Source organism: Sorex fumeus, unplaced genomic scaffold (genome assembly GCF_029834395.1).
Source record: "Sorex fumeus unplaced genomic scaffold, SorFum_2.1 ptg000003l, whole genome shotgun sequence".
In the NCBI taxonomy this organism is placed as follows: Eukaryota; Metazoa; Chordata; class Mammalia; order Eulipotyphla; family Soricidae; genus Sorex; species Sorex fumeus.
Window position 1 is genome coordinate 54,452,029 of NW_026606060.1, and position 24,967 is coordinate 54,476,995.

Genomic DNA, 24,967 nt, shown 5'->3' on the forward strand with positions numbered 1-24,967 from the left:
CATGTGTGGGGTCAGCCAAGTGTAAGCACTTTAACACTTTAGCCCCAGTATTATCTCTGATACATAGTTATTCTATCTCTGAACCCACAAACATATTTTACTAAGAATCAGTTAAGTAAATCCCACAAATATATGTGAGCTTTCATGTGATTGTGCGTTTTTCTGGGGAGAGTATTCTCACTGAGCTCTTACCAGATTTTTTTTTTTCTTTCTGGCTTTTGGGACACACGTGCCAATGCTCAGGGTTTACTCTTGGCTCTGAACTCAGGGATCACTCCTGGCAGTGCTCACTGAACCATTTGGGATGCCGGGGGATGAAACCTGGGTTGGCCGCAGCATACAAAGCAAATGCCCTATGAACTGTACTATCTCTGTCCCTTCTTAATAGATTTTAAAGGAAGGTCTGGACCTTGGAAGTTTGATCCACTATCAGACTCATTCCCGAGTAGCCCGAAGGGAATTTTTAACCTTCTTGATATTTCAAGTACGTCAATCCTAAAGCATCCCTTAGATCGTAGATTGTAGAAAATGAGCAATAAACATTAGCTCTTTCAATTTTGATTTTTTTTTTTTGATTTTAGAGTCATACACTGCATTGCTGGGGTGGGGGAGTTTCCTAGCCCTGTGCTAGCAGCGGGTTGCTTCTGGCAGTGCTGGTGGTACCATACAACGCTGGGGGTTAAACCCTGCTCTCCTGCAAAGCATGCGTTTAGATCTGTTGAGCTATCTCTCCAGCCCAATAAGTGCCAGCTCTTCAGAGTATCAGAGAGGAATCTTAGGTTCAGCAGCTAGAAACTCCAGTAACTACTGAATATTCTGGCGATATTTCTAGTTTCCTTCCCTGTAGAACTTATTTATTAGCTTTTGAGAAGAAAAGGCTCTGGCGCTGAATGTATGCTTGGCAGGCAGAAAGCTTGGCTTTGATCCCTGGCATGGCACAGTTCTCTGAGCACTTCTGGGAACAAACCCGAAACAAAGAAATGAATAAACAAAAAGTTGGGGCAAGGAGATAGGTCAGGAAGATAAAATGCATGCCTGGCTTGCAGTGCATCCTGAGTTTGCTCTTGAACTCTGCGTCACTCTCAAGTTCTGCCATCTTTGGCCTGGTGGTCCCCAGCACGTAGAGGCTGAGCACTGGGTTATCACTGGGAGCAGTTGCTGGGCCTGAGTCCTGATGAGACATAAACAGACTTTCATAGGAATAGAGCTACTGCTTTTTAGTTACTCCTGACTCAGTGCTCAGGGCTGCTGCCAGGCGTGTGGTCAACCCCTAGTCCATCCCAGACCTGGCATCTGATCCGAAGAACCGCCAAGACACACTCCTGTGTAGAGCCAGGAGTAGCCCCTGAGCACTAGTCGGCATAATCCCCTTGTCCAGAAGGTAATGGTTTAGTTGGTCCAACACGTCAGTTTTGAGGTGTGAGCGGATCTGTAGGGGGAGAAGGCCAGAAGGTGGAGAGGCTCATGCGGAGCCGTCATGCAGGAGCAGGGTGAGGAGGCCACGAGTTGGCCCCATGAAAGGGTTTGGTGCTTTCAGGGTTTTGTTCAGGGTGGGGGCAGAGCCAGCGGTGATCAGAAGCTATTCCTGGCTCTGTGCTCCTGGGTCACTCCCAGTGGTGCCTCTTGGGGTGGCACCAAATGTGATGCCAGGGATAGGAACAGGTTGGCTGCATCCAAGGCAAGCTTCTTAAGCCCTGTGTGATGGTTTCGGCCCCATAAAGGAATGTTAAGGGAATGGCCCTCGAGTGACTAAATGGTCTCAGGTATTGCAGAAGGCAGATGCTATGAAAGTAGTAAGAGAGGCCTGTTTCACACACTCGTCCAGCTGGGTAAAATCTTTCCTGTTTATCCCGACATGCTTGGGGGCACTCAGGGTCTCTGATCTACCTTGACAAGGTGGAGCAAGGGACAATTCCATTTAGAAGAAATTTAGAATGCTCTATGTTTAAAAAAAAAAATTCAAGATTCACGGGTCTGATAGTACAGTGGTTTGGTGGGTCGGTTTCTTGCACTGTATGTGCCTGACCTGGGTTTTGATCCTCAGTACCCTGTAAGGCCCTGAACCTCCACCAGGAGTGATTCCCAAGTGCAGAGCTGGGAGTGAGCCCTGAGCAGTATATAGCAGGTATAGCACCATCCCCCTACCCCCCCAAATATCTCTTAAATATCTTGTGCTTATTTTGATTTTTGTGCCACACCTGGCAGTGTTCAGGATTTACTCCTGGCTCTGCATTCAGGAATTACTCCTTGTGGAGCTCAGGGGACCCTATGGGGTACCAGGAATTGAACCTAGGTTGGCCATGTGCAAAGCAAGCACCCTGACTGATGTACCATAGCTTCAGTCCCATGATTTTTTGGGGGGTTTGGGGGCCCACATCTGGTGGTTCTAGGGCTTCCTCTTTTGAGTATGAGCTCAGGGGCCACTCCTGGTGGTGCTCTGGGCACTTTTTGGGGTAGCACTGTCCTCCCGTTGTTCATATATTTTCTCGGGCAGGCACCAGTAACATCTCCATTGTGAGATTTGTTATTGTTTTTGGCAAATTGAATATGCCACAGGGAGCTTGCCAGGCTCTGCCATGTGATGCAGGGGATCAAACCCCGGTCAGCTGTATGGAAGGCAAGTACCCAACCCACTGTGGTATCTCTCTGGTCCATTTACAAAGGTTAAATAAAGACCCACATGGTAGCAGCTTAATATCTACAAGACTGCAATCAATAAATTTTTAAATTTCTTTGCTGATTCAGGAAATACCCCAGAATTAGAAAAACATTGTGTTGATATTCCGTCTCATAAACTTTCCCTGTCGTCCTGATACAGCCCACCATCAGTATGTGGATATCAGTGCTTTTGAGAATATGAATTATAAACCAACTGGTCTTCAAAAGGGGCCAAGATGTGCAAAGCAGTAAGGTATCTTCATGCCTGAAAGAACAGTCAGTGCTGGGTGTTCTGGCTGTGTGTGTACACGGCAAGGTTACTTTTCTTTTTTGCCTAGAGTGGGAAATAACAGGAAAACAATGTCCCTTTCTTTTTGAACTCAAAATATTAATCATTAATTTCTAGGGTTTTGAATGAAGGCCATTTTCATTGGAAATGCTACACAGAAACACCATTACAGAAACCATGTCTTTTTCTTCTGCATGCGGCTCCCTCCACCCTCCCCAGAGTAACTTTTAAAAGCACCTAACCAAGTTTGATGTCTCTTAGAGACACTGCATGTATTACTGACATCAGTTTTTGGGAGGGGACCTGGCTTCTGTGAAATCTTAAAACGCCTTCTCACTCGGCAGGTCCGGCTTGCACACACTCCTGAATTGCCTCATGTCTCGAGAATTGGCCGGAAGCTGCTTCTCTTTCTGTGCCCCTGGCGTTCACAGGGAATGTGCTTCCCAAGTCATCTGTGCACAATAGTCGCTGGCTGAGTCTGAACTCATGAGTAAGCTGTAATTATGGGATTAAGACTCCTAATTCATTTATTGGTGACTTTCAAATTCCATCACTTAAAAAAAAAACGCTTCTGTGCTCAGTGTTCAGAGAATGATAAGACAATTCATTATCATAATTTTTGAGAAGAAGCCTCCTTTTTCTCTGATCTCCCAAACAGCTGTATCTGATTCTAGAAAATCCCTCAACAAGGTTTAGAAATATTTTCAGGGAAGAATACATTTAGGATGAGTTTCTGAAAGCAACTTGGGAGGAAATCAGGAACACTGTCACTGTCCTCCCGCTGTTCATTGATTTGCTTGAGCGGGCCCAGTAACATCTCCATTGTGAAACTTGTTACTGTGTTTGGCATATCGAATACGTCATGGGGAGCTTGCCAGGCTTTGCTGTGCGGGCGAGATACTCTCGGTAACTTGCCGGGCTCTCTGAGAGGGACAGAGGAACAGAGGAATTGAACTCAGGTCGGCCATGTTGGCCGCTTGCAAGGCAAACACCCTACCCGCTGTGCTATCGCTCCAGCCCCAGGAACACAGCAAAGTCAATCAAGTACAAATATGATGTGAGCTACACAAGATCAACAACAAAATTTAAACAACACATTGCAACTTTGTTAGGTCTTTATTTTTACTGGCAGGACCCTACTAGTAACTGTAATTGGCAACTTTTTGGGCGAGTTATGGGGAGAGGGCACACCAGCGATGCTCAAGGCTTATTTCTGGCTCTGCACTCAGGGATCACTCCGGGCAGGGCTTGGGGGACCACATGGAGTGCTGGGCATGGAACCTGGGTCAGCTATGAGCAAGACAAGTGCTGTGCCCCCTGTCCGATCTCTCCAGCCCCTGTAACTACCTTCTTTGAGGGCCGAGAGCATGTACCATGAGATGATTAGATGGCACAGACTAAGCAACCTGACACAGAGCATCTGGGGGCATCACAGCTGTGCCTATCTCATGCTTTCATACTAGTCTGATCACAAATGTACAGATTTTCAGGATCACTAAGAGTTCTCCGCTGCTGTGCGTGGCGTTTATTCAAGGAAGTATCGCCAGACCAGGTAAATTAGTGACAGATGACATTCTGCAGTTAAGTCAAGACTGCCTCTTACCGAAAATGGAAAGGCAGCAAACATACGGATAATTCTTTCTCTGCGCCCACACGCAGCCCCTGCTGGGTATGCTAGCATCATCTACTCATCTAGTATTTTCTTCTCCCCCTGGCAGGGGATGGACACATGACTCTCTAAGTAAAGAGTGGGATTTAGGGTTTTTCTGAGTGCAGGGCAATGACTCAGATGGGGGAATGAATGGACAAACTAACACAGGCAGAAAAAGAAAAAGAAAACATTCCAAACCTCCTTTAATAGAATGTTCTTCATGACACCTCGCTGGAAATCAAGAGCTCGGTGAGAAGAAGTTCATTCTGAGGGTGAAAGACTTAGAGAAAACAGTAAGGCAATGTTTTGATCTGTCCCCACCCCAAGGATTTTCCTAAAAACCGGGGACCCTTAGGGAAAGGAGCCGAGCTTCCCAGCTGTGGCTCTGGAAAACAGCGAGTCCGAAGTGGCGCCAGCAGCCGTCAGGGTGCTGTGGAGCCCGCCAGATGGCGAGGCACTTCCGAGAGCGAGTGAATCTGTGTCCATGTCAGCGAGGGCTGGCGGTGTCTGGCGGCCTGGCCAGGAGCTCCTTTACCCTTTGATCACAGCGATCGGTCTGAGCTTAATGGCCTTCTTGCTGATGCCGGCATCGTGGCAGGTGTTCACCACGTCAGTCACGTTCTTATAGGACTCTGGAGCCTGCGGGAGGGGGCAAACTTTGTAAAAGCCAGTTTAGAGTGGAGCCAGGGAGTGGGGGTACTTTGTAAAAGCTTAGTGTGGAACCTCATAGGCTTCTGCATCCAGGGGACGACCACTTGGGGTGCCAGGGATCAAACCTGAGTCAGCCATATGCAAGATAATGTCCAATTATCTGTCCAAATGCTGTACTAATGCTCTGGCACCAGTATGTACTTTTTTGGTTTTGTTTTTGGGCCACACCTGGTAAAGCTCAGGGCTTACTCCTGGTTCTGCACTCCTGGTTCTGGACCATTCCTGAGGGGTTCAGGGGACCATATGGAGGTGCTGGGGAATCAAACCTGGGTCCACTAAAAGCAAAACAAGTGTCTGACCTACTGTATCATCTCTCTGGTCCCAAGGAACATGTACCCTCAGTTGACTTACACATTTCTCAAAATTTCTACAACATATTCATTTGTACCAATTAGGACAGTAGATGTCACTGAGTAAAACACACACTATCTGACTATACAGAAGCACGCCAAATCCTCCTGTTAGTGATAATTATGCTTGAATGACAGACACTGGAAATTCTGGTTTTCTCTATATTTTCAATTGTCAAAATCTTTTAGTCAAAATATTTTAAATGTCCTCCCTACAAGAGGAGCCAGTGAAAACCATCAAACACTCTTACGTACACATGTGTGTATCAGAATGCTTTTGTGCTTACACATTTTGTCATACATTTACATCTATTTCTGAGATGCCACCAAGAATAACCCTGTTCCTTCACACCCACACCATCCTGCCAACATTAGGATGATTCTCACGACAGACCCTTTCTTCTGTCTGAAGTCTGTGAAGATAACAGTCTCCAGGGCAATTCTCACAGGGTTCTGCACAGAACCCTTTCCACCAGCTCACCTCCACTCCCTCCCAACTTCTGAATCTTTCCCGCTGTGGCCCTTGAAGGCCTCCTGAGTCAATTCAGTGCCACCCCCCCCCCCCCCCCCCCGCACCCGCACACTCCCCTCTCCTTGTTCACAATGCAACTTGATCTCCCCCAAAGCATTTCCCCTGTATTTTCTCTTCTCCAGGCCCAGAGTGGGATGGGGGTCCTTGTTCTTCATGGTTCTTTCAGGCCATTCTCTCCGTCGTCGCCAGGCACCTCCAGGTTTGAGTCCTGCGACCAACATCTACACTGCCTACCTCTTCAAGTCTGCTAGTCTGAATTGAACAACTTCCCTCCAATGCACATATTTCTAAATTTCTCTCTTCAGCACATAAGCGTACTGGACCATGCAACTATCCGACTCAAAAATTCAACGTCTTCCCATTATTCCAGAGTAAAAGCGAACAGTCTTTCATAGAGATGAATATGTGGGGAAGGATGATTCACACCATCTGGCGCCCTCTACCTGCTGAACTTCATCTCTACTCTTGGCAGTTACTCTAGTTGTAAAATATTACGTGTAACTTGCCTCTGGTTTGCACACTTGCTTTTCTCCTTGGAACACCTGATGCCCTCTCCCTGAGCCCTTCACGTTTTACCCTTTTTGAGACTGTACCTGGGGCTGGAGTGATAGTACAGTAGGTAGGGTGCTTACCTGGTTCGATCCCAGCATCCCGTACAGTCCCCTACAAGCACTGCCAGGAGTGATTCCTGAGTGCAAAGCCAGGAGTAATTCCAGGAGTATGACCCCCAAACCAGACTACCACTGGGAACCGCAGCGATTGTACAGGGGGAAAGGAGCTTGCCTTGCATGGGCACTGACCCTGGCTTGATCCCCGGTGCCACAGATGGTCCCTGCATGCCACCCGGAGTGAGGGACCTCTGAGAGGGAATGGCTGCATCCCCTCTCCCCACTACAAGAACCTTCAAACAACCAAACAGGAAAACCAACCTGCCGGGCTCAGGGATGTGGCTCAGTGCTTGTGCCTGTCTGGGCTCACTCTCCAGCATCACAAAAGCCCACCCAAAGCACACCAGCTGTGTGAGGCGCGGGCATGCCCTGGAGGGGGCAGTGTGCTCCTAAGCTCTAGTGTTCTAAGCCAAGGAGGAAATGAATGATGAGCAATGGCTGCTCCCGGGCTCCTCTCCTTTCCCTCAAGCATCTGCACCTTGGCGAGTCTTGAACCCAGGAAAGTATTTCCCAGGGCAGTAACCACAATATCAGCAGGTATTCCTTTTCCTTTGGGAGTTTGGGAGGTGCTAGGGGTCACTCCTGGCACAGCTTCAGGGGTCGTATGTAGTGCCAGGGAGCAAGGGAAGTCAGCTGCACGCAAGACAAGTGCCCAGAGAGAGAACTGTTCTATCTTTCTTGTAGATATAGCTGAATGCATGAAAAAAGGTATCTAAACAGGCCAGTAAAAGTTACATCAAATATTAACAGTGGTTAGTTTAGGTTGGTGGAATACCAAATGTTTTGTTTTCTTCTTTATAAAACCTCTTAACATTATGTTCTTAAAATTAGGGGAAAAATAATTGTTATTAAAAAAATTAGCCTTTGTTATACTCCTTGACTCAGCAATTTTACTTTTGGGATTTCATTTTAATTATTGAAATATCTGGAGAAAAACTTCTTATAAGAAGATACTTATAGTAGCACAACTCTGGAAAATATTGAAATGTCCACTATGGGCAGAAACTTCTGGAACTTACCTAGTAAATTAAGGGATCATTTAAAAAATGACAATTTTATAATAATGTGCTGAACAAACAAAAAAATACAAACCCCCCAAAACCCACCAAACCAATAAAATGTAACAGCTAGTTAAAAGGTATACTATGGGAAAATGGCATTAAGTATTGTTAAAGAGGAGATACTGCTTGTTAGGGAACTGAAGCTCTGAATAACCCCCCCACCCCAATTTTTTAAAGGAGCTACACTGTTTTTGTTTTTTGGCCACACCCAGTGATGTTCAGGTCACTCCTGGCTCTGCACTCAGAAATCACTCCTGGCAGTGGTCGGGGACCATATGGGATGCCAGAGATTGAACCCAGGTCAGCTGCGTGTAGTACAAGTGCCCTACCTATTGTACAATTGCTCTGCTTCCAGGTACGCTTGAAAATTTAAGTGCAAGTATACACACTGTATAGAGAAAGGCAAACTGAGTCGGCACATGAACTAAAGTGATAGTACAGCAGGTAAGTATTTGCCTTGCATGGGGCTGACCCAGGTTCAATCTCCAATATCCCGTATGGTTCCTCAAGCACTGCCAGGAGTGATCCCTGAGCTTAGAGTCAAGAATAACCCCTAAGTATCACAGGGTCTGGCTCAAAAACAAAAAAAATAAAGAGTAGGCACAAACTATTTCAAAAGCTTAGTGAGGCTAGAGCGATATTACAGCAGGTAGGGTCTTTGCCTGCACAGACGACCTGGGTTAGATCCCCAGCATCCCATATGGTCCCCCGAGCATCACCATGAATGATTCCTGAGTGCAGAGCCAGGAGTAGCCCCTGGGCACAGGTGCGTGTGGTTCACAAAACCGAAAACAAAACCCCCAAAGCTTAGTAGTACAGAAAGACACTGCATGAAGGTTAAAAAACCATTCTCTCTCAAGACCTAGACTGGTGATGAGTCTCTAGAAATGATAGTAATGCATCAGGACCGAGGTTATTTAAAAAAAAAAATCAACCACAAAACTTCTTGGAGCTGGAGACAGAACAGAGTGTGAAGCACTGCCCTGCATGCAGCTGTGATGTTGGTTGGAATTCTGGCACCACATATGGTCCCCTGAGCACCAGAGGAGCAATGCTGGAGCACTGCCAGGTGCAGCCCAAGACTATCCTCCCTCCCCAAATTTCAACAACTGCTACTTTGGTGGCCTGGCACATGTGCAGTTTTGTATAAACATTTACCCACGTTTCACTTACCTCTTCCATGACCAGCTTGGGGGAGGCAACACGGATGGCAATTCCCATGTCTGCCAATTTGTCTAGGACATCCTGGAAATCTAAATTACGTCGAGATTTTGCTCGGGATAACGCACGACCCTAAAGTGGGAAGGAACAAAATTCACTAATAAATTCTCAGCTAAAATCTTTGTCCAACCCCAGTGATGACTTTGAAATCACAGGATGATATATGACATACAATCCTTTTTATTGTTTTTGTTTTGGGGCCACACCTGGCTGTTCTCAGGACTTACTCCTGGCTCTGCATTTAGGGACCACTCTTGATGAGCGGAGACCATATGGGGTACCAGGAATCGAACTGGGTTGGACACATGAAAGGCAAGCAGCATACCTTGCCTTCCTTAATTTTCTTAAACTTAAATCTTTTTTAAAAAAGGAGTGTTTTGTTTTGTCAGCTTTATCATCTATGTTTTCTTATAAACCTCATTTTTAGTCTTTCTGAAAACAATTTTTATCTATTGAGCATTATGTAGATTGTTTTGTGTTTTTAATTATGGTTTAACTTATAGACAGTACAACTATCATCACAAAAATATGCTTCTCAAAGCCCAGGGATGGGGCTGTGGCTGAGACTTGCCCGCAGGGGGGAGGGAGGCCTTGGGTTCCAGCCTCCTCATTACCCACTCGGCTGAGTACCATACTGGAAGCACTTGGCCGGGAACTCAGGGATCCATGTGTGGTGAAAAAACAATATCCACATCAAAAGGAAAGGGAGGAAAGGCGGTGAAGTCTGCCAGCCTTAGTGCTTCTGCCATCTCTGGGCCAGAGAATTCTCTGCTGTGAGAACTGTCTATCCTGCCAGAATTTTGATAGCATCCTTGGCCTTCACCTCACCCATGAGGCGTCAAATGGACTGGGGATGCCAGTACCCACACTGAAAACCCAAAGGGCCCGGAACAACACCCATGTGGAGGAGGAAGCAGATGTCCTAAGTAAGAATCAGAAGCACACAGCCAGGAGTAACACCTGAGTAATGCTGGGTGTGGCCCCAAAACAAACATCTAAGAATCAGAAGGGCCAGTGCCAGGACAGCAGGTGGGGTACCTGCTTTGCATGCGGCCCACCCAGGTTCCATCCCCAGTGCCTGAGCCCTTTGAGGAGTGATCCCTGGGCAGAGCCAGGAGTAACTCCTGAGCACAGCTGGGTGTGGCCCTTCAAGCCAAAACAAAAATAAACTCCCATTTTTATTGAGGGTCGTGATTTACAATACTGGTAACAGTAGTTTTATGCATACATTGTCCCAGCTCCACATTCACCAGCATGACCGCTTCCTCCAATGTGCCAGCCCCTTTCTTTCTGCCAATATAACTCAATTCTCTAGATCTGAGTTACAGATCCCACTGTCTCTGGCCATTTGCTATTATTATTTCCCTTACTATTATTTATTTTTTTTAATGAGTTCAAACTAATTTTTTTTTGTTTTTGACTTGGGAAATGCTTTATTTAATTTAAATTTCCAAGTATTTGAATTTTTCCTGTTTTCTGAGAGTGATTAATTCCCCCTTTAAAGCACTGCGGTTTGAGAGGACAGGCATGAACTTTTAAGATACGTTCTTGTATCCATTTATTTATTTACTGATTATTTTGTTTTTGTGTCATACTCGGCGATTCTCAGGCATTATTCCTGGCTCTGCACTCAGGAATTACTCTATGTGGTGCTCAGGGGACCATATAGGATGGTATGGGATATGCCTGTGATTGAATCTGGGTTGGTTGCATGCAAGGCAAAGACCCTATCCACTCTACTATCGCTCCGTCCTGTTGTATTCATCACTTACAAAAGTTTTTTTTTTTTAGTTGTCGTTTCTTTTGGGGACCATACCTGGTAGTGCTCAGGGCTTACTCCTGGCTCTGTGTTCAGGGATCACTCCTGACAGTGCTCAGGGTGCTGGGGATCGAACCTGGGTCAGCTATTTGCAAGTCCCTTACCCACCGTACTATCTCTACAACTACTAAATAAGGTATTATTGGAAGCCAGAAATGCCTTTTTAAAAAATGTATTGTCTAATTTGCTACAAAGGCACAATTAAACAGCTGTTATAGGAACAAATAGGCGAGGATTCTAAAGTGTTTCCTTACTGGTGCTTTCTTTACAGCAAGTTTAAGTATGCGGGAAATGTACAAACAGGTGCTGATTTGCAAACAAGGCACTGGCAAATATGCAAATAGGCATCTACCCTGAATTTTGAGTGGACCTACTAGTCAGGGGCCGGAGTGATAGCACAGCGGGTAGGGCGTTTTCTTTGCACGCAGCCAACACGGCCGACCTGAGTTCGATTCCTCTGCCCCTCTCAGAGAGCCCGGCAAGCTACCCGTGACGTATTTGATATGCCAAACACAGTAACAACAAGTCTCATGATGGAGACGTTACTGGGCCCGCTAGAGCAAATTGATGAACAATGGGAGGATTGTGACCGTGACTAGTCAGAAGGCACAAAATATGTAAATAACCAGTAGAAATGAACAGATTCAGGCTGAAAACAGGCTAGACTGAACCCAAACCTGCAATGTGTCAATGGCCGATTTGCTATGTGTGTCTTAATGCAAACCAGTGACTAAATCAGAGAATTTCTACATTAGTTCGTTTTCCTTACCGCTCCATGGCAGGTTGTTCCAAAGGTCTCAGTCATGCCTTGTTCGGTGCCAGTAAGGACATAACTACAGGTCCCCATGGTGCCACCAATGAGCACTGGCTGTCCTGTGAGCTGAGGAAGCACACAAACCAAGGAGGTTAAAACTGAGGAAAGCGGAGTCTTTTTATCAGTCATAAGTCGCTTGCCCCGGGAGACTGTGGGAGTAACACGGGCCTCTGAAGGCACTGCTCTCCTAATCACACTAACAAACCATTTGGATTCGATAATAGCCAGAAGCAGAAACAAGAGCCAGGAAAGCAGCAGAGATGAGAACGAGCAAAGCTCAGCTCAGCTGTAAGGGGGGAGTGTTCTCCGCAGGGCGCAGAGCCAGCAGCCTGTCCTCTCTCCTGTTGCCTTCCTCCCTGTGAGAGGGGCGTGGAGAGCTAAGCTTTCCACGCTGCCCAAGAGCAAAGGGGACGAGATTGCGTTTGATTCTTCCCCTGATCACTCTAGGAGGTTGGGGGTCACGTCTTAGCACTCGTCAATGGCGTAAGGCAGACTCACACGGGGATGAGGCGGGGTGGGTTGCTGTGTCAGAGAGCATGGGAGGGCTGTCCCGGAGCCTGCTTTCCTGTCTGTCAATCAGTCATGTCCCCTGCCCCCACAGCCAGACCCCCTGGCTAAGCACATACTTGGTAATCGACGGCGATGAGCGGGTGGTGAGGGGGGAAGGCACGGGTCGACCCCTTCCTGTGCACCAGTAGCGTCCGCTCCTTCCCGTCCACCACGTGCTGCTCCACCTTGGCAATATTGTGGGAGACGTCATAGATCACGTGAAGGTCCAGGTCATCGGGGGTCGTGTTGAAGACCTTGGCAAAGGCCTGGGAGAGAAGTTTAAGGAAGTTAAAGAAGCGCAGCCGGAAACAGGCTCAGCAGAACTCCTGAGGGATCGCAGCGAGCCTGTCCCTGAAAGGAGCAGGAATTTAGGGGTTCAGAATAGCTGAGCATTTGTCTTTAAGAAAGGGATTTTATTTTTATTTATTTAGTTATTTATTTTGCTTTCTGGGTCACACCCAGCGATGTTCAGGGGACCGTATGGGATGCTGGGGATCGAACCTGGGTCGGCCACATGCAAGGCAAATGCTCTCCCTGCTGTACTATTGTTCCGGCCCAAGGAAGGGATTTTAAAAAAAAGCATCTTGACTACGTGGCTAACTTTGCTCCATCGACTCCCACTCTGGCTGATACTTAGCGCCACCCTTCAGCCTCAGCCTCCTCAGGGAACCTGGTTTTTCTTGTCCCCAAATTCCCCACGCCTATTACCCTGACGCATTTGTCTGAGCAAACATCAAAAGCGTGTCACGTCTCAAGAACAATTCAGAACAGAAAAGCAACTTGCAGGGGTACCTGGCGGGTGAGGAAGGTCATGGAGGAGCGGTTGACCCAGGCGTAGTTTCCCGCCGCTGCCATTCCCTTCAGGTAATCCTGCCCCTCCGGGGAGGCGATGCGCGCACAGGCCAGCTGACGGTCATTGACCACGATCTTGTCTCTCTTCATGGCCTTTTCCATAGCCACCAGAGCATCTGGAGCAAGGGAGCAAAGCGGTTGGTCTTCTCCTTGTGACTCAGCTTCCCCGCTAGAAGGGAGGCTCTGTTCAAAGTCCTCTGGGGCAGCCGAGCTGGTCCAAGACTGGCAGAGGACCAGAGAGTCAGGCTGGATAACCAGCACTGCTGGGAGGACTCCCCACCCCCCAAGCACAGAGAAGGCCCTGAGCAACTCTATGGTGGCCCTTAACATACACATTTAAAACCATTCTGCAAGAAAATAAGTAAAATGGAACTTTCCCTTGGTAATGTTTTAGTTCATCATTTGCTTGGTTAAAATATCCCAGAAAACCTCTGTCATCTGCACATGCTCTGTGGGATTCAAGGCAATAAGGAGGGTATCTTACCCTCCAGACAGTAGGAAGGGAGTGGAAGAGACACAAACAGGAGCCCACTGATTCCTTCCTGGCACACGAATGAGCGGAGGTCAAACACTACTATTTAAAGGGACTGGAGAGGTAGGAGAGTGGGGAGGGCATTTGCCTTGCACTCAGCTGATTTGGGTTTGAGCCCTGGTATCCCATACAGTCCCCTGAGCATGCCATGAATAATTCCTGAATGCAGTGCCAAGAGCAAGCCCTGAGCACCATGGGGTGTGGCCCCCCAAACCAAAACAAGACAGTCATTTAAAAATAAAACCACAGGGATCAGAAAGACAGAACAGTAGACAAGACACTTGCCTTGCATGTAGCCGCCCCTGGTTTGGTTCCTAGCACTGCATATGGTCCCCCAAGTACCCCTGGGCCACTCCTGAGCAGAGACAGGAATAGGCTGTAGGCCCTACCTGCTGTGGCCCCCAAACCAAATAAATAGTGAAAGAGAAAGTGTTAACATGTATTGAAAATGAGAGTATTTTAAGATTTCGAGGCTGCAGATGCTTTCCCTTATTATGTATTCCACCACTGGCTTTTTAATCTGCACTTTTCCTTCTCCTAGTTTTTGGGCCATACCTAGCAAAGCTCAGGCGTTACTCCTGGCTGTACTCAGGGGACCATATGAGAATCTCCAAACCATCTCCCTGACCCTTAGTCCCATTTGAAAAAATAAATAAAATAAAGCCAACCAAAGAAAAATTAAGGTGCTATGAGGTTATTGGATTTGTTCAGGCCACAACTGCAAGGTAGGAGAATCAGGGTAAAAGCCCACAGGGCACTCCCATCGCTTTCTCTCCTGCATGTCTACATGGATTCCCTTGAAATGGAACATTTCTGAGTTACCTTGCTGGAGAGACCAGGGCGGGGTGGTGGGGAGGAGGAAGCACCGTTTCAGTCTTTTATGCAACATTCTAGAACTGAGCCCAACGTTAGGGTGAGAACGTACCTGTGGCGACCTGGTGGCCCAGGCCTCTGCTTCCGCTGTGGATCATCACACACACCTGTCCCTTATGGTCAATGCCCATCTTCTTGGCGGCGTATTCATTGAAAATTTCATCCACAACCTGGATTTCTGCATAGTGGTTGCCGGCTCCCAGGGTCCCTAACTATAAATATGAGAATATCAAGTGAAAGAGTCAGAACAAATCTATGTAGGGGCTGGGGTGATGGTACAGTGTTTGCCTTGCACACAGCCAACCCGGGTTTGATCCCCGGTATCCCCTACGGTCCCCAAGAGTAATTCCTGAGTGCAGAGCCAGGAATAACCCAAGTATTACCGGTGTGGCCTCACCACCCCAACTCCCCCCAAGAGAAAAGAACAAGTCTACTTAAAAGGTACACAGGTAAGAACTACCAACCGTAACAGATAGGCTGCAGTGTCTCACACAACAAAGTAAATATAAGCCTCAGGAATTTAAAGTAACAGACCAGACAATAAGAACTAGAGTTGGGGCTGTAGCAACTACATTGAGAGTAGGATGTTTGCCTTGCACATGGTTGGTGCGGGATCGATCCCCAGCACACCCTAGGGTCCTCTGGATCTAGCCAGGAGTGACATCCAATTGCGGAGCCAGGAGTATGTCCTGAGCACTGCTGGGTGTGACCCCAAAACAAGAAAGAAAAGCAAACAAGGATAATTGTGTTTAACTGTGGTTAACTGTCATTAACTGCTTGTGGTACATACATTTAAAAAAAAACTATTTATAAACCAAAACTCTGATTATCAAAAGGTTCTGAACACATTTTGAAGCATTTTGAGAGGGGCTGGAGAGATGGCTCAGAGGGCTGAGGACCTGCTTTGCATGAGGAGTTCAATCCCAGGCACTGCACAGTCAGGAGAAACTGCCACAAACTCCCCAACCCCGCCTGCAAAGAACCCTCAATGTCACCAAGGCCCATGTCCAAATTATTTTTGCAGGAATGGAGTGACAGGACATGGGCTAAGGCATGTGGCCAGCTTGGGTTTGATCCCAAACACCATAAAGGGTCCTCGTAGTGGCATGAGGAATGATTGTGGAGTGCAGAGCCAGCCAGCCCTGAGCACATCTGGGTGTGGCCCCCAAACAACCACCAAACACTTCTCGGCATTAAAAAGTGTAAAAGTATAAACGCAGAGCCCTGGAAGTGTTACCTGAGGCAGGCCTCTTTTCTTGGCCCTGGCAGAGACCTTGTTGGGGTCGGCCTGCAGCATCCTCCCGTACTCCTCACAGTGCTCCTTGTCCTCTGCCCAGGCATAGCCTTCCCGAAGGGACCAGTCCACGCCCATCTCCAAGGCCTCCTCCAGGTCTCTGCGCGAGTCAGAAGAGGCCAGTCATGTGCAGCCAGGAAGACCAATGCGTGGACAGACAGGTCACAGAACGGAGGCCACACCCCGCTTCCTGCCTATCTCTCTACGTTCCACGAAGGACATCGTGGCTTGACTGCAGCTGCATTTTGAAGCTGAGGGACACATGTGCCCTCTTCTATTTAATTTTCAGCTTCAGAAATATGTAATACTATTTTCCTGGCTGGGGGAATAGCTCAAAGGGCCTTGCATGCCGGATGCCCAAATTTGATTTGTGGCTTCGAATCACCTCCTATGCTCAGCTGGGAGTGAACTCTGAGCACCAAGACAGGAGTACCCTGACCACCGTGGGGCATAATCCACCTCCTACCTTCCTACCCCCCCACCAAAAAATTGTAACACTCAGCTGAAAAACACATTCAGTGCAATCATTCAAATCGGAAGGTTGTTGGACTGGAGCAAACAGCAGGTAGGTTGTCTGCCTTGCAAGCAGCCAACCCAGGTTCGATTCCTATGGTTCCCTGAGCACTATTAGGAGTAATTCCTGAGTGCAGAGCCAAGAGTAACCACTGAGCATCACCAAGTGTGACCCAAAAAGCCAGTAAAATAAAATAAAATGAAGTTGTTTTTTTTTTTTTAAAGGAAGGTTGTGCTAAATAATAGACTCACTGATCCAAGGCAGTTCAGTTCAGAATCACAGCTCTGAAGCCACAGGATCTTCGCTGAGACTCACCAGACTTTCTATTGACTGTCTTACCTCTAAACCTCAGTTTCTTTTCTTGAAAATTATGGATAGATTAAGATAACATCTAGATGAAATGACATGGTACATGTTCAAAACAACACAACATCTTACATATAAGAAGTGCTCAATAAAAGTTAGTGGATGACATTCTAAAATATTACTTTGTATCAAAGTTTGTAAGAATGGGGGCTGGAGCAATAGCACAGCGGGTAGGGTGTTTGCTTGCACACAGCCAACCTAGGTTCGATTCCCAACATCCCATATGGTCCCCCGAACACCGCCAGGAGTAATTCCTGAGTGCATGAACCAGGAGTAACTCCTGTGCATCACCAGGTATGATCCAAAAACCCAAAAAAAAAAAAAAAAAAATGGGGGGCTGCGCCGTAGTACAGGGGGAGGGCGTTTGCCTTGCATGCGGCCAACCAGTATGCAATATGATCCTGTATGATCCTCCAAGCACTGCCAAAGTGCTCATCCAAATGAATGCCAAGTGATCCAGGAGTAATCCCTGAGTGCAGAGCTAGGAATAATAACCCCTGAGCATCACTGCGGTGTGACCCAAAACTCAAAATAAATAAATAAATAAATAAATAAAAGTTTGTGAGCTGATAATGCCTGTTGTAACCAGGCTGGTCCTCGTATTCATGAGACCAGCTCACAGCTGCTTCCTGGAAAGTATGGAGCAACACCCCTTTTCCAAGGGTCTGTAGGGGACAGAGGTGAGGGTCAGGTGGCTCTCTCTATGGAAAGACGTGCTCTTACTTGGCATTCATCGGGATGACGCCTTTGGATCCGACGCCGACAGGAATGTGGTCAAACATGGCCTGGGCCAGCTGCTCCTTGACGGGCTGCACGTCGCTCTCGTCCAAGTTGGTTCTCAGCAGGCGCACCCCGCAGTTGATATCGAAGCCAACACCACCTGTGAAACACAGCCAGTCGGTAAACATCAGTGCAGTGGGTGGCTGAGAAGCAGCTCCCATGGTTTCCCATCACTGAGCTAGGGCTAAAAAGGAGACGTTGTTTCATAGGTGTTTACTGTTTCTTCCAGGCAGGCCTTGGTGTATGCCATGGCTGCAGCCTAGCCCTCCCAGATGTGCCCGCCAGCCCCACCCCAGTCGCTTTTCCTCAGGCAACAATGACTCATCATCAGTGTTCACTGGTCTTTTTTTGCTTTTTGGACACACCTGGCAATACTCAGGGGTGACTCCTGGCTCTGCACTCAGGAATCACTCCCTGCAGTGCTAGGGGACCATATGAGATGCCAGGGCGTTGAACGTGGGTCGGCCGCATGCAAGGTAAATGCCCTACCCACTGTATTATTGCTCTGACCCCTGGTTTGTCCTTTTATTTTGAATTTTTACATCCTTATATTGTATCCACAGGTGAACCGAAGTGATACTTGCCTTTTATCTCTGATTTAGTTTGCTTTATGTAAATTCAAGGATTTAATGGAAAATTAAATTGTGGATACAATTCTCTCAATACCAACAAGAAAATAAATGACAGGAGATCAGGAGGCTGAGAGACGGGCCTAGGAGCAGGGCTGCTCTCTTCAGAAACCTGGAGTGCAGATGCGGCCGCCTCACCTGGGGACACCACTGCTTCAGGGTCGCTCATGTCAAAGGCCGCCATGTTGCCAATAGCAAACCCGTATCCTGAATGGACATCAGGAAGGCCGATAGATCTCTGAAAAAAGAAATTTAAAATAAAACAAATGACATACAACTTTCTCCACCTGAACTCTGGCTGTTGAAGGGTTTGATACTACGTCTCAAATAGGCTGTGGGCTGACGCACTCTCCACATCTAGTCTCAAGAAATCTTCTCTGTCGGTGGAAATCAGGTATAATGCTCTTCACTATAAAGCAAATAGGGGGAGCGGTAATCCTTGTGAGACCTGACTGTTAACCAAGGACCCCTGAAAGGGAAAAGCCTCAATCTAACACGGTACTCGGAGGATCTCCAATCATTTACCAGCAAAATGTGGTCCATTTGTTTGTATGAAGAGCCTATCATTTCTGGGGTCCCAGAGGTACCCCAGGGAATGCAGGTCAGACCTATGAGGCCACGTGGAGATACCTGGACACAAGTTCCTAAATGCACAAGTCATGTCTTCATCACCGCCACCCCTCACTCCGCCAAGCACAGGACTTGGCAACAGGCGCCAAACAATGACCTGACGTGCTTTAACACCTGCTGTTAATGGAACCTAAATAAGGGCTGACTGTGCCCTCCAGGTCTACCCGTTGTCACCATCCTCTTGCCATTCCAGTCGTGGCTGTTACTCTTCCACCCCTCTCCTCAGTCCTAACCCTTGAACTTCTGCCCACTTCTTTTTTTTTGGGGGGGGGGTTACCTGGCAATGAATAGGGGTCACTCCTGGCTCTGCACTCAGGAATTACTCCTGGTGGTGTTTGGGAGACCATATGGGATGCTGGGAATCGACCCCAGGTCGGCTGCATGCAAGGCAAACACCCTACCCGCGGTGCTCTCGCTCCAGCCCCTGCCCATTCCTTTTTAACCATCCTTAGAAGTACAGCCAGTGCAGCCTATAGCTGCAGTACACTTAATCAGAAATAATGATGTAAGGTGACAAGAAAGTAAAAACAGCCAGGGATGTGGTATGCCCAGTAACCAGCACAACAGAAAACCAAATAAACAAAAACTCATCTGAAACCCAACGTATACAAAATCCCCAAACCAATCAAAATGCCTCCACCAGATGACAGAACTTCTTTAAAGTGATGTTTATGGATTCTAGCCAAAGCAACCAGAAGCTGAGCTATGCCCCAGGCTCTGATGATTTCTAGGATCGACAGCCACCACACATCGATCCATCCATCCAACAGCGTAGAGAAGGAAAGAGGCTGGCGAGTGCAGAAGTGGACTCACATGAACAATCCCAGGCAGGGCTGCCACGTTGCCAATCTGCTTCATAGCAGGCAGGAAACCTCCAACCCCTGTACACAAACATTCCAAGTTAGAAAACATGAGAACATGTTATTCTTTCAGCTTTAAGTCTAATCCTATTTCTAGATTGCCCCGAATTAAGGAGTGGTGAGGATGACTAAAACAAGAAGCCCGAAAGGATGTCTAAGATAAAGATGGAGAGGGAACCACGTCCAGAAGGCAGCAGACCCAGAGGGTGTGGGGGTCAGCAGCCTGTATGCCTGAGAGCCTCTTACAAATGCCACACTGGGAGTGGCAAGCCCGATATGTGTGTGTGTGTGTGTGTGTGTGTGTGTGTGTGTGTGTGTGTGTGTGAAGCTTCCTTGGGGCCAGAGCTTGCCTTGTGTGTGGTAAAGGTGTTTGTCTTGCACATAGCCGACCCAGGTCAATCCCTAGCATCCCATATGATCCTGAGCCAGGAGTTAGCCCTCAGCTTGGCGGGGTGTGGCCGTCAAACAGACAATCAAAAAAAACCAAAAACCAAAAACAAAAACGCAACAACAAAAAAGGGAAAAAACAGCAGGAGCCTGAGATATAGTACAGGGGTTGTTTGATTTGCATGATGCCAACTCCAGTTCGATCCCTGAGCACCACAGGTGTGGTCCCAATTTCCACCCCACCCACTCTCCTCAAAAAAGCAAAGACAAACATCTGAAATCACCTGAAGTTAGGAGATAGCTAGGGGCACGCATACCCTTGAAACTGCAGGACCCCCAAACATCACTAGGTCTGGCCCTGGTGGTCCCCAGTACAGGGGTCCAAGAAATACAGTGTCCTTGGGCCCGAGTGTTGAACCACCTGGCCAGGTTGGCAAACAATCACTGAGAGTGGCTTTCAGGCCCCCCAAGACCACTTAGTTCTGGTCCCCATCTCCACTGGTCCCCGCCACCTCCAAAAAGGGGAAAAGAAATCAAGACTGGTTTACTGTAAGCAGTAAGGAAGGGCAGTGTGGGGGTGAGACCCCGACAGGCAAATGTACCACTCCTCGGTACGTGCCAGAGACAGTACAAGGGTTAAGACATTTGCTTTGCACGTGGCCCACCCAGATTTGATCCCTGACACCACAGACAGTATTCCTCCCACCCCCCAGCACCTCCAGGATCAGTGACCCCAGAGTGCAGAGCCGGGAATAAGCCCTGAGTACCACGGGGTATGGTTCCCCAAACCCCGAAACCAAACATTTGAAAGAGCAGTCAGGGTCGTGCCTCTACTGTCAATTACAGGCTGTGCATATGTGGGGCCTTGGGAAAAAAATGTCAACAAAAATCCTAGATAACTAGGGTTTGGCGAGGCCAGTCAGTGTACAGCTAATACTGGCTCACTAAGGGCCCTGCGCATACTTGGATGAACTGCGGTGAGCCCTTACTGAGCCTTGACTCAGGGTCTACAAAATGGAGACAGTGTCTCCTTAGATTTGCAAGTACCTAGCACAGTGCCTGGCACCTATAAGCACAGTTAATAGTAGCCCTTGTTACTCTTGTCTTAGTTTTGCTGAACAAAAAAATCAACTAGATTCTCCCAGTTTCAAAAGAACTCTACAAGGTCAGGTTGCTAATATGGCTAATATGATTATCACCAAAAAAGCAACAGTGACTTTTTGGTCTCATTTCAAGTACTGACTGTTCCGTTGACAATACTTTCATATAACTTGGGAGGGGTGGGTCCTCCACACCCAGCTGTGATTAGGGTTCACTCATGGAGGCGCTCAGACTAGATGCAGCATAGGGATAAAGTCCAGGTTTGCTGTGTGCAAGGTCAGTGTCTCACCTGTTGCACCAGCTCTCCAGTGTCAATGTTTGTTTTGTGCCATTCAGTGGTGCTAAGGGTTTACTCCTGGAGGGGATCTGGGGTCCTTATGGGATGCTGGGTACTGAACCTGGGTTAAGCTACATGCAAGGCAAGTGCCCTACCCTCTGTACTACTGCTCCAGTCCCAACCTTTGTATTTATTTATTTTGCATTTTGGGTCACACCCAGCGATGCACAGGGGCTACTCCTGTCTCTGCACTCAGGAAATCACTCCTGGTGGTGCTCAGTGGACCATATGGGATGCTAGGAATCAAACCCGTGTTGCCCGTGTGCAAGGCAAATGCTCTACCCACTGTATTATCACTCCAGCCCCAACTTTTCTATTTTTAAATAGTTCTTTGAATCGCCTTCTTTTTTCAGGCCACAGGAAAGACACTTCATGCACTACTCTTGTTACATACCACCACCTCGGCAGGCATTCCGTAATTCCTCAAACATTAATTTTTCCAGAGAATCATTCACATAGAAGACACCTTCAACCTGGGACCAAAGAAAAAGACAAAATTATTTCTGAACACATATACAAGATACACAAGCACGGAATATAAACACTGCAACTCTCACTTTGCTTTGTCCTATAAAACCCTTATAAAACCAAAATAAATAAAAATGTTGTGTGCATGCTTGAATTCTTCCAATTATGCTCTGATGTCAGATGTCAATATAGATGATTCAAAATTTCAGACTACCTTAAATGCTTTCCATCAAAATCATGCATAGTCCCATCTTTCTTTTTTGGTTTTTGGGCCAGAACCAGCAGCACTTGGGGGCCATATGGGATGCCAGAAATTGAACTCAAGTCAGCAGGCGTAAGGCATATGCCCTACCCATGGCTCTACTGTCTCTCCATCTCCTAGAAAGTCGCATCTTTATTTACTTATTTATTTGGTTTTTGGGCCCATCCAGCAGTGTTCAGGGGTTACTTCTGACTCTGCACTCAGTAATCACTCCTGCCTGTGCTTGGGGGACCATATAAGATGCTGGGGATTGAAGCTGGGTCGGCCGCGTACAGGGCAAATGCCTAAATCGCTATTATGTTTAAATACAGAATATTTTTTTTTCAATGCTCACAAATTGTTTTGCATATTCTTACTAAACGGCACATTTAAGAGTTTGAAGTTAAAACACCTGTGTGTAGTGCTGCAGAGGTCAAGGTAGTTGCCCCGCATGTGACCAATGCAGGTTTGATCCTCAGCATCTCATACTGTGCCCTGAGCACTAATAGGAATATCCCTGACCAAAGAGCGAGGAGTAAGCCTGTGCACAGCCAGGTGTGCCCTGGAAACCAAAATAAATAAAAATGTTGTACGCATGCGTGACTTCTTCCAATTATGCTCTGATGTCAGATTTCAATATAGATGATTCAAAACTTCAACCTCTAAACATGAGGACACAGTCATGGAGCCTTTCTGTACATTTTCTGTGCATACCAAGTGTTACTCCTGGCACGTCACTGTGTCCAGCATTGATCTGCACACCGATGCCGCCTTTGAAAAGCAGTGAGTACCTCAATTTTAATGTCTGGCTAACCAAGTGCTCCGTGGTATGATTTACATAATAATCTTGAGAGGGGATAGCAGCTTGGTGAAAGGGAATGCCCAGTCCAATTATGTAACACCAGAACATGTTTTTCAAATCAGTGATCAAACACTATAAAGGAGCTACACGTCACACAAGAGCAGAAGACTTAACCCTTTCTTAACTGGGCAAGAACTGGAGAGGCAGCTCAAAGGGCTGGCGCCCATGCTTTGCGTCCTGGAGCCCGAGTTCAAGGGTTCGATTCCTGCGCAATGCCCAACCTGGGCTCCTAAGACTAAACGAATACTTCCTAACCACAGAGGGAGGGGTGGGATGGGTGTATGTGTGGGGGGCGAGGGGGGGGATACTGGGGACCTTGATGGTGGGAGGGAGATGTGCACTGGTTGGGTGATCGATCATTGTATAACAGAAACTCAAACAGGAAAGCTTTGTAACTGTATCTCACGGTGATTAAAAAAATAAAAAAAAATCAACATTCTGAATAAATAAATTAAAAAAAAAAAAAAGGAAAAGAGAGAAAACTTCCTAACCTTTCTGCTTGGCTAAAAAGATCCTCCCCCTCAGAGCCACACAGAGTTAGGGGAAAAGACAGCTCAGACAGAGAAGGGAGCACCAAATAAAGGTATTGGGAGGATCCTCCCAGGATGGGAGATGCGTGCTGATAGTAGACTCTAGACCAAACGTGAATGCCACTCAATTCCTCTTTTGCAAACCACAACACCCAAAAGGAGAGAGAAAACAAAGGAGAATGCCCTGCCACAGAGGAAGAGTGGGAAGGGGGGGGATGGGGGATGGGAGGGATACTGGGATCCGTGGTGGTGGGAAATGGGCACTGGTGGAGCGATGGATGGGTACGCGAACATTGTATAATCGAAACCCAAGCACAAAAATTTGTAAGTCTACAACTGTACCTCATGCCGTTTCAGTAATAAAAATTAAAAAAAAAAAAAAGACCTTCCCACGAGAGAGCCTTAAGAGGCTGAAAAGGGTCTCCGGGACGTCCGGGGAGCCAACCCCTCCCCCGCCACCCCGCCCCAGGTCGGTGCCTGGTCGGGAAGATTTCAACGCTCGGCTCCCCCGGGTGGGGGGGGAGGAGTGTACTTCTCGGCACCTTAGAAGTCCCGGTCCCGACAACTTTGCTCATCAAGGCTAAGGATATTAAAGATCATTGCAATCATGTGACCAAAACTATAAGAGGAAACTTTATTATTATTATTATTTTAAGAAAGAAAGAAAGAAAGAAAGAAAGAAAGAAAGAAAGACACCTCAACGGCCTAAGCGAAAAAAAAATCTGGCGGCCCGACCTCACCCAGGCCGCCTTCTTCGAACCCGCTCCCGGTTCAGAAGACGCTGGCGCGGGGCGGGAAGCCGGAGACGCCCCTCCCTCTCCCGCCCACCCGGGAGCGGGCTGGGCGCGCGGGGGTCGCTCCCGGGGGCGCGTCGCCCCCTCCCCGAGGAGGCCCCGCCGTCGCCGCCGCCGCTGCCTCACCTGCATGTTGGGCACGAAGCCCTTTTTGATTCTCCAGCAGTTCTTGTTGATCTTTTCCAGGAACTGCAGCTCATCGTTGTAGTTGCGACTCATGGTGGCCACGACGGGGGCGACCAGGCCCGGGGTCCGTTAGGAAGATGAGGAGGAGGAGGAGGAGGAGAAGGAGGAGATGCAGCCGCTATCTCAGCCGCTACCGCCGCGCCGCGCCTCGTCCCTCTGGAGGCGGCACCTCCTTCCGCAATCCGCCGCGCAGGCGCAGTGCGCGCTCGGCCGGCGCCGCGACGGGCAGCGCTGAGGCTCAAAACTCCTCGCCCCAATGCGCGCGCGTTCTCTCCTCTCCTCTCCTCTCCTCCCCTCTCCTCTCCTCCCCTCTCCTCTCCTCCCCTCCCCTCCCCTCCCCTCCCCTCCCCTCCCCTCCCCTCCCCTCCCCTCTCCTCTCCTCTCCTCTCTCTCAGAAACCCAGCCGTT

The 24,967-nt window shown here is 47.9% G+C and overlaps 1 protein-coding gene across 1 annotated transcript; it reads right to left on the minus strand.

The window, feature by feature from the left end:
• Positions 1 to 4,784: 4,784 nt before the first annotated feature.
• Positions 4,785 to 24,696, minus strand: RTCB (RNA 2',3'-cyclic phosphate and 5'-OH ligase). The gene is made up of 12 exons (XM_056116212.1): positions 24,500 to 24,696; positions 21,873 to 21,951; positions 19,607 to 19,674; positions 18,302 to 18,401; positions 17,478 to 17,634; positions 15,818 to 15,974; positions 14,633 to 14,792; positions 13,116 to 13,291; positions 12,401 to 12,589; positions 11,730 to 11,840; positions 9,094 to 9,213; positions 4,785 to 5,237 (listed from the first exon to the last, which is right to left on the minus strand). The coding sequence occupies exons 1-12, from the start codon at positions 24,590 to 24,592 to the stop codon at positions 5,130 to 5,132; spliced, it is 1,518 nt and encodes a 505-aa protein (XP_055972187.1). The 5' UTR covers positions 24,593 to 24,696; the 3' UTR covers positions 4,785 to 5,129.
• Positions 24,697 to 24,967: the final 271 nt, after the last annotated feature.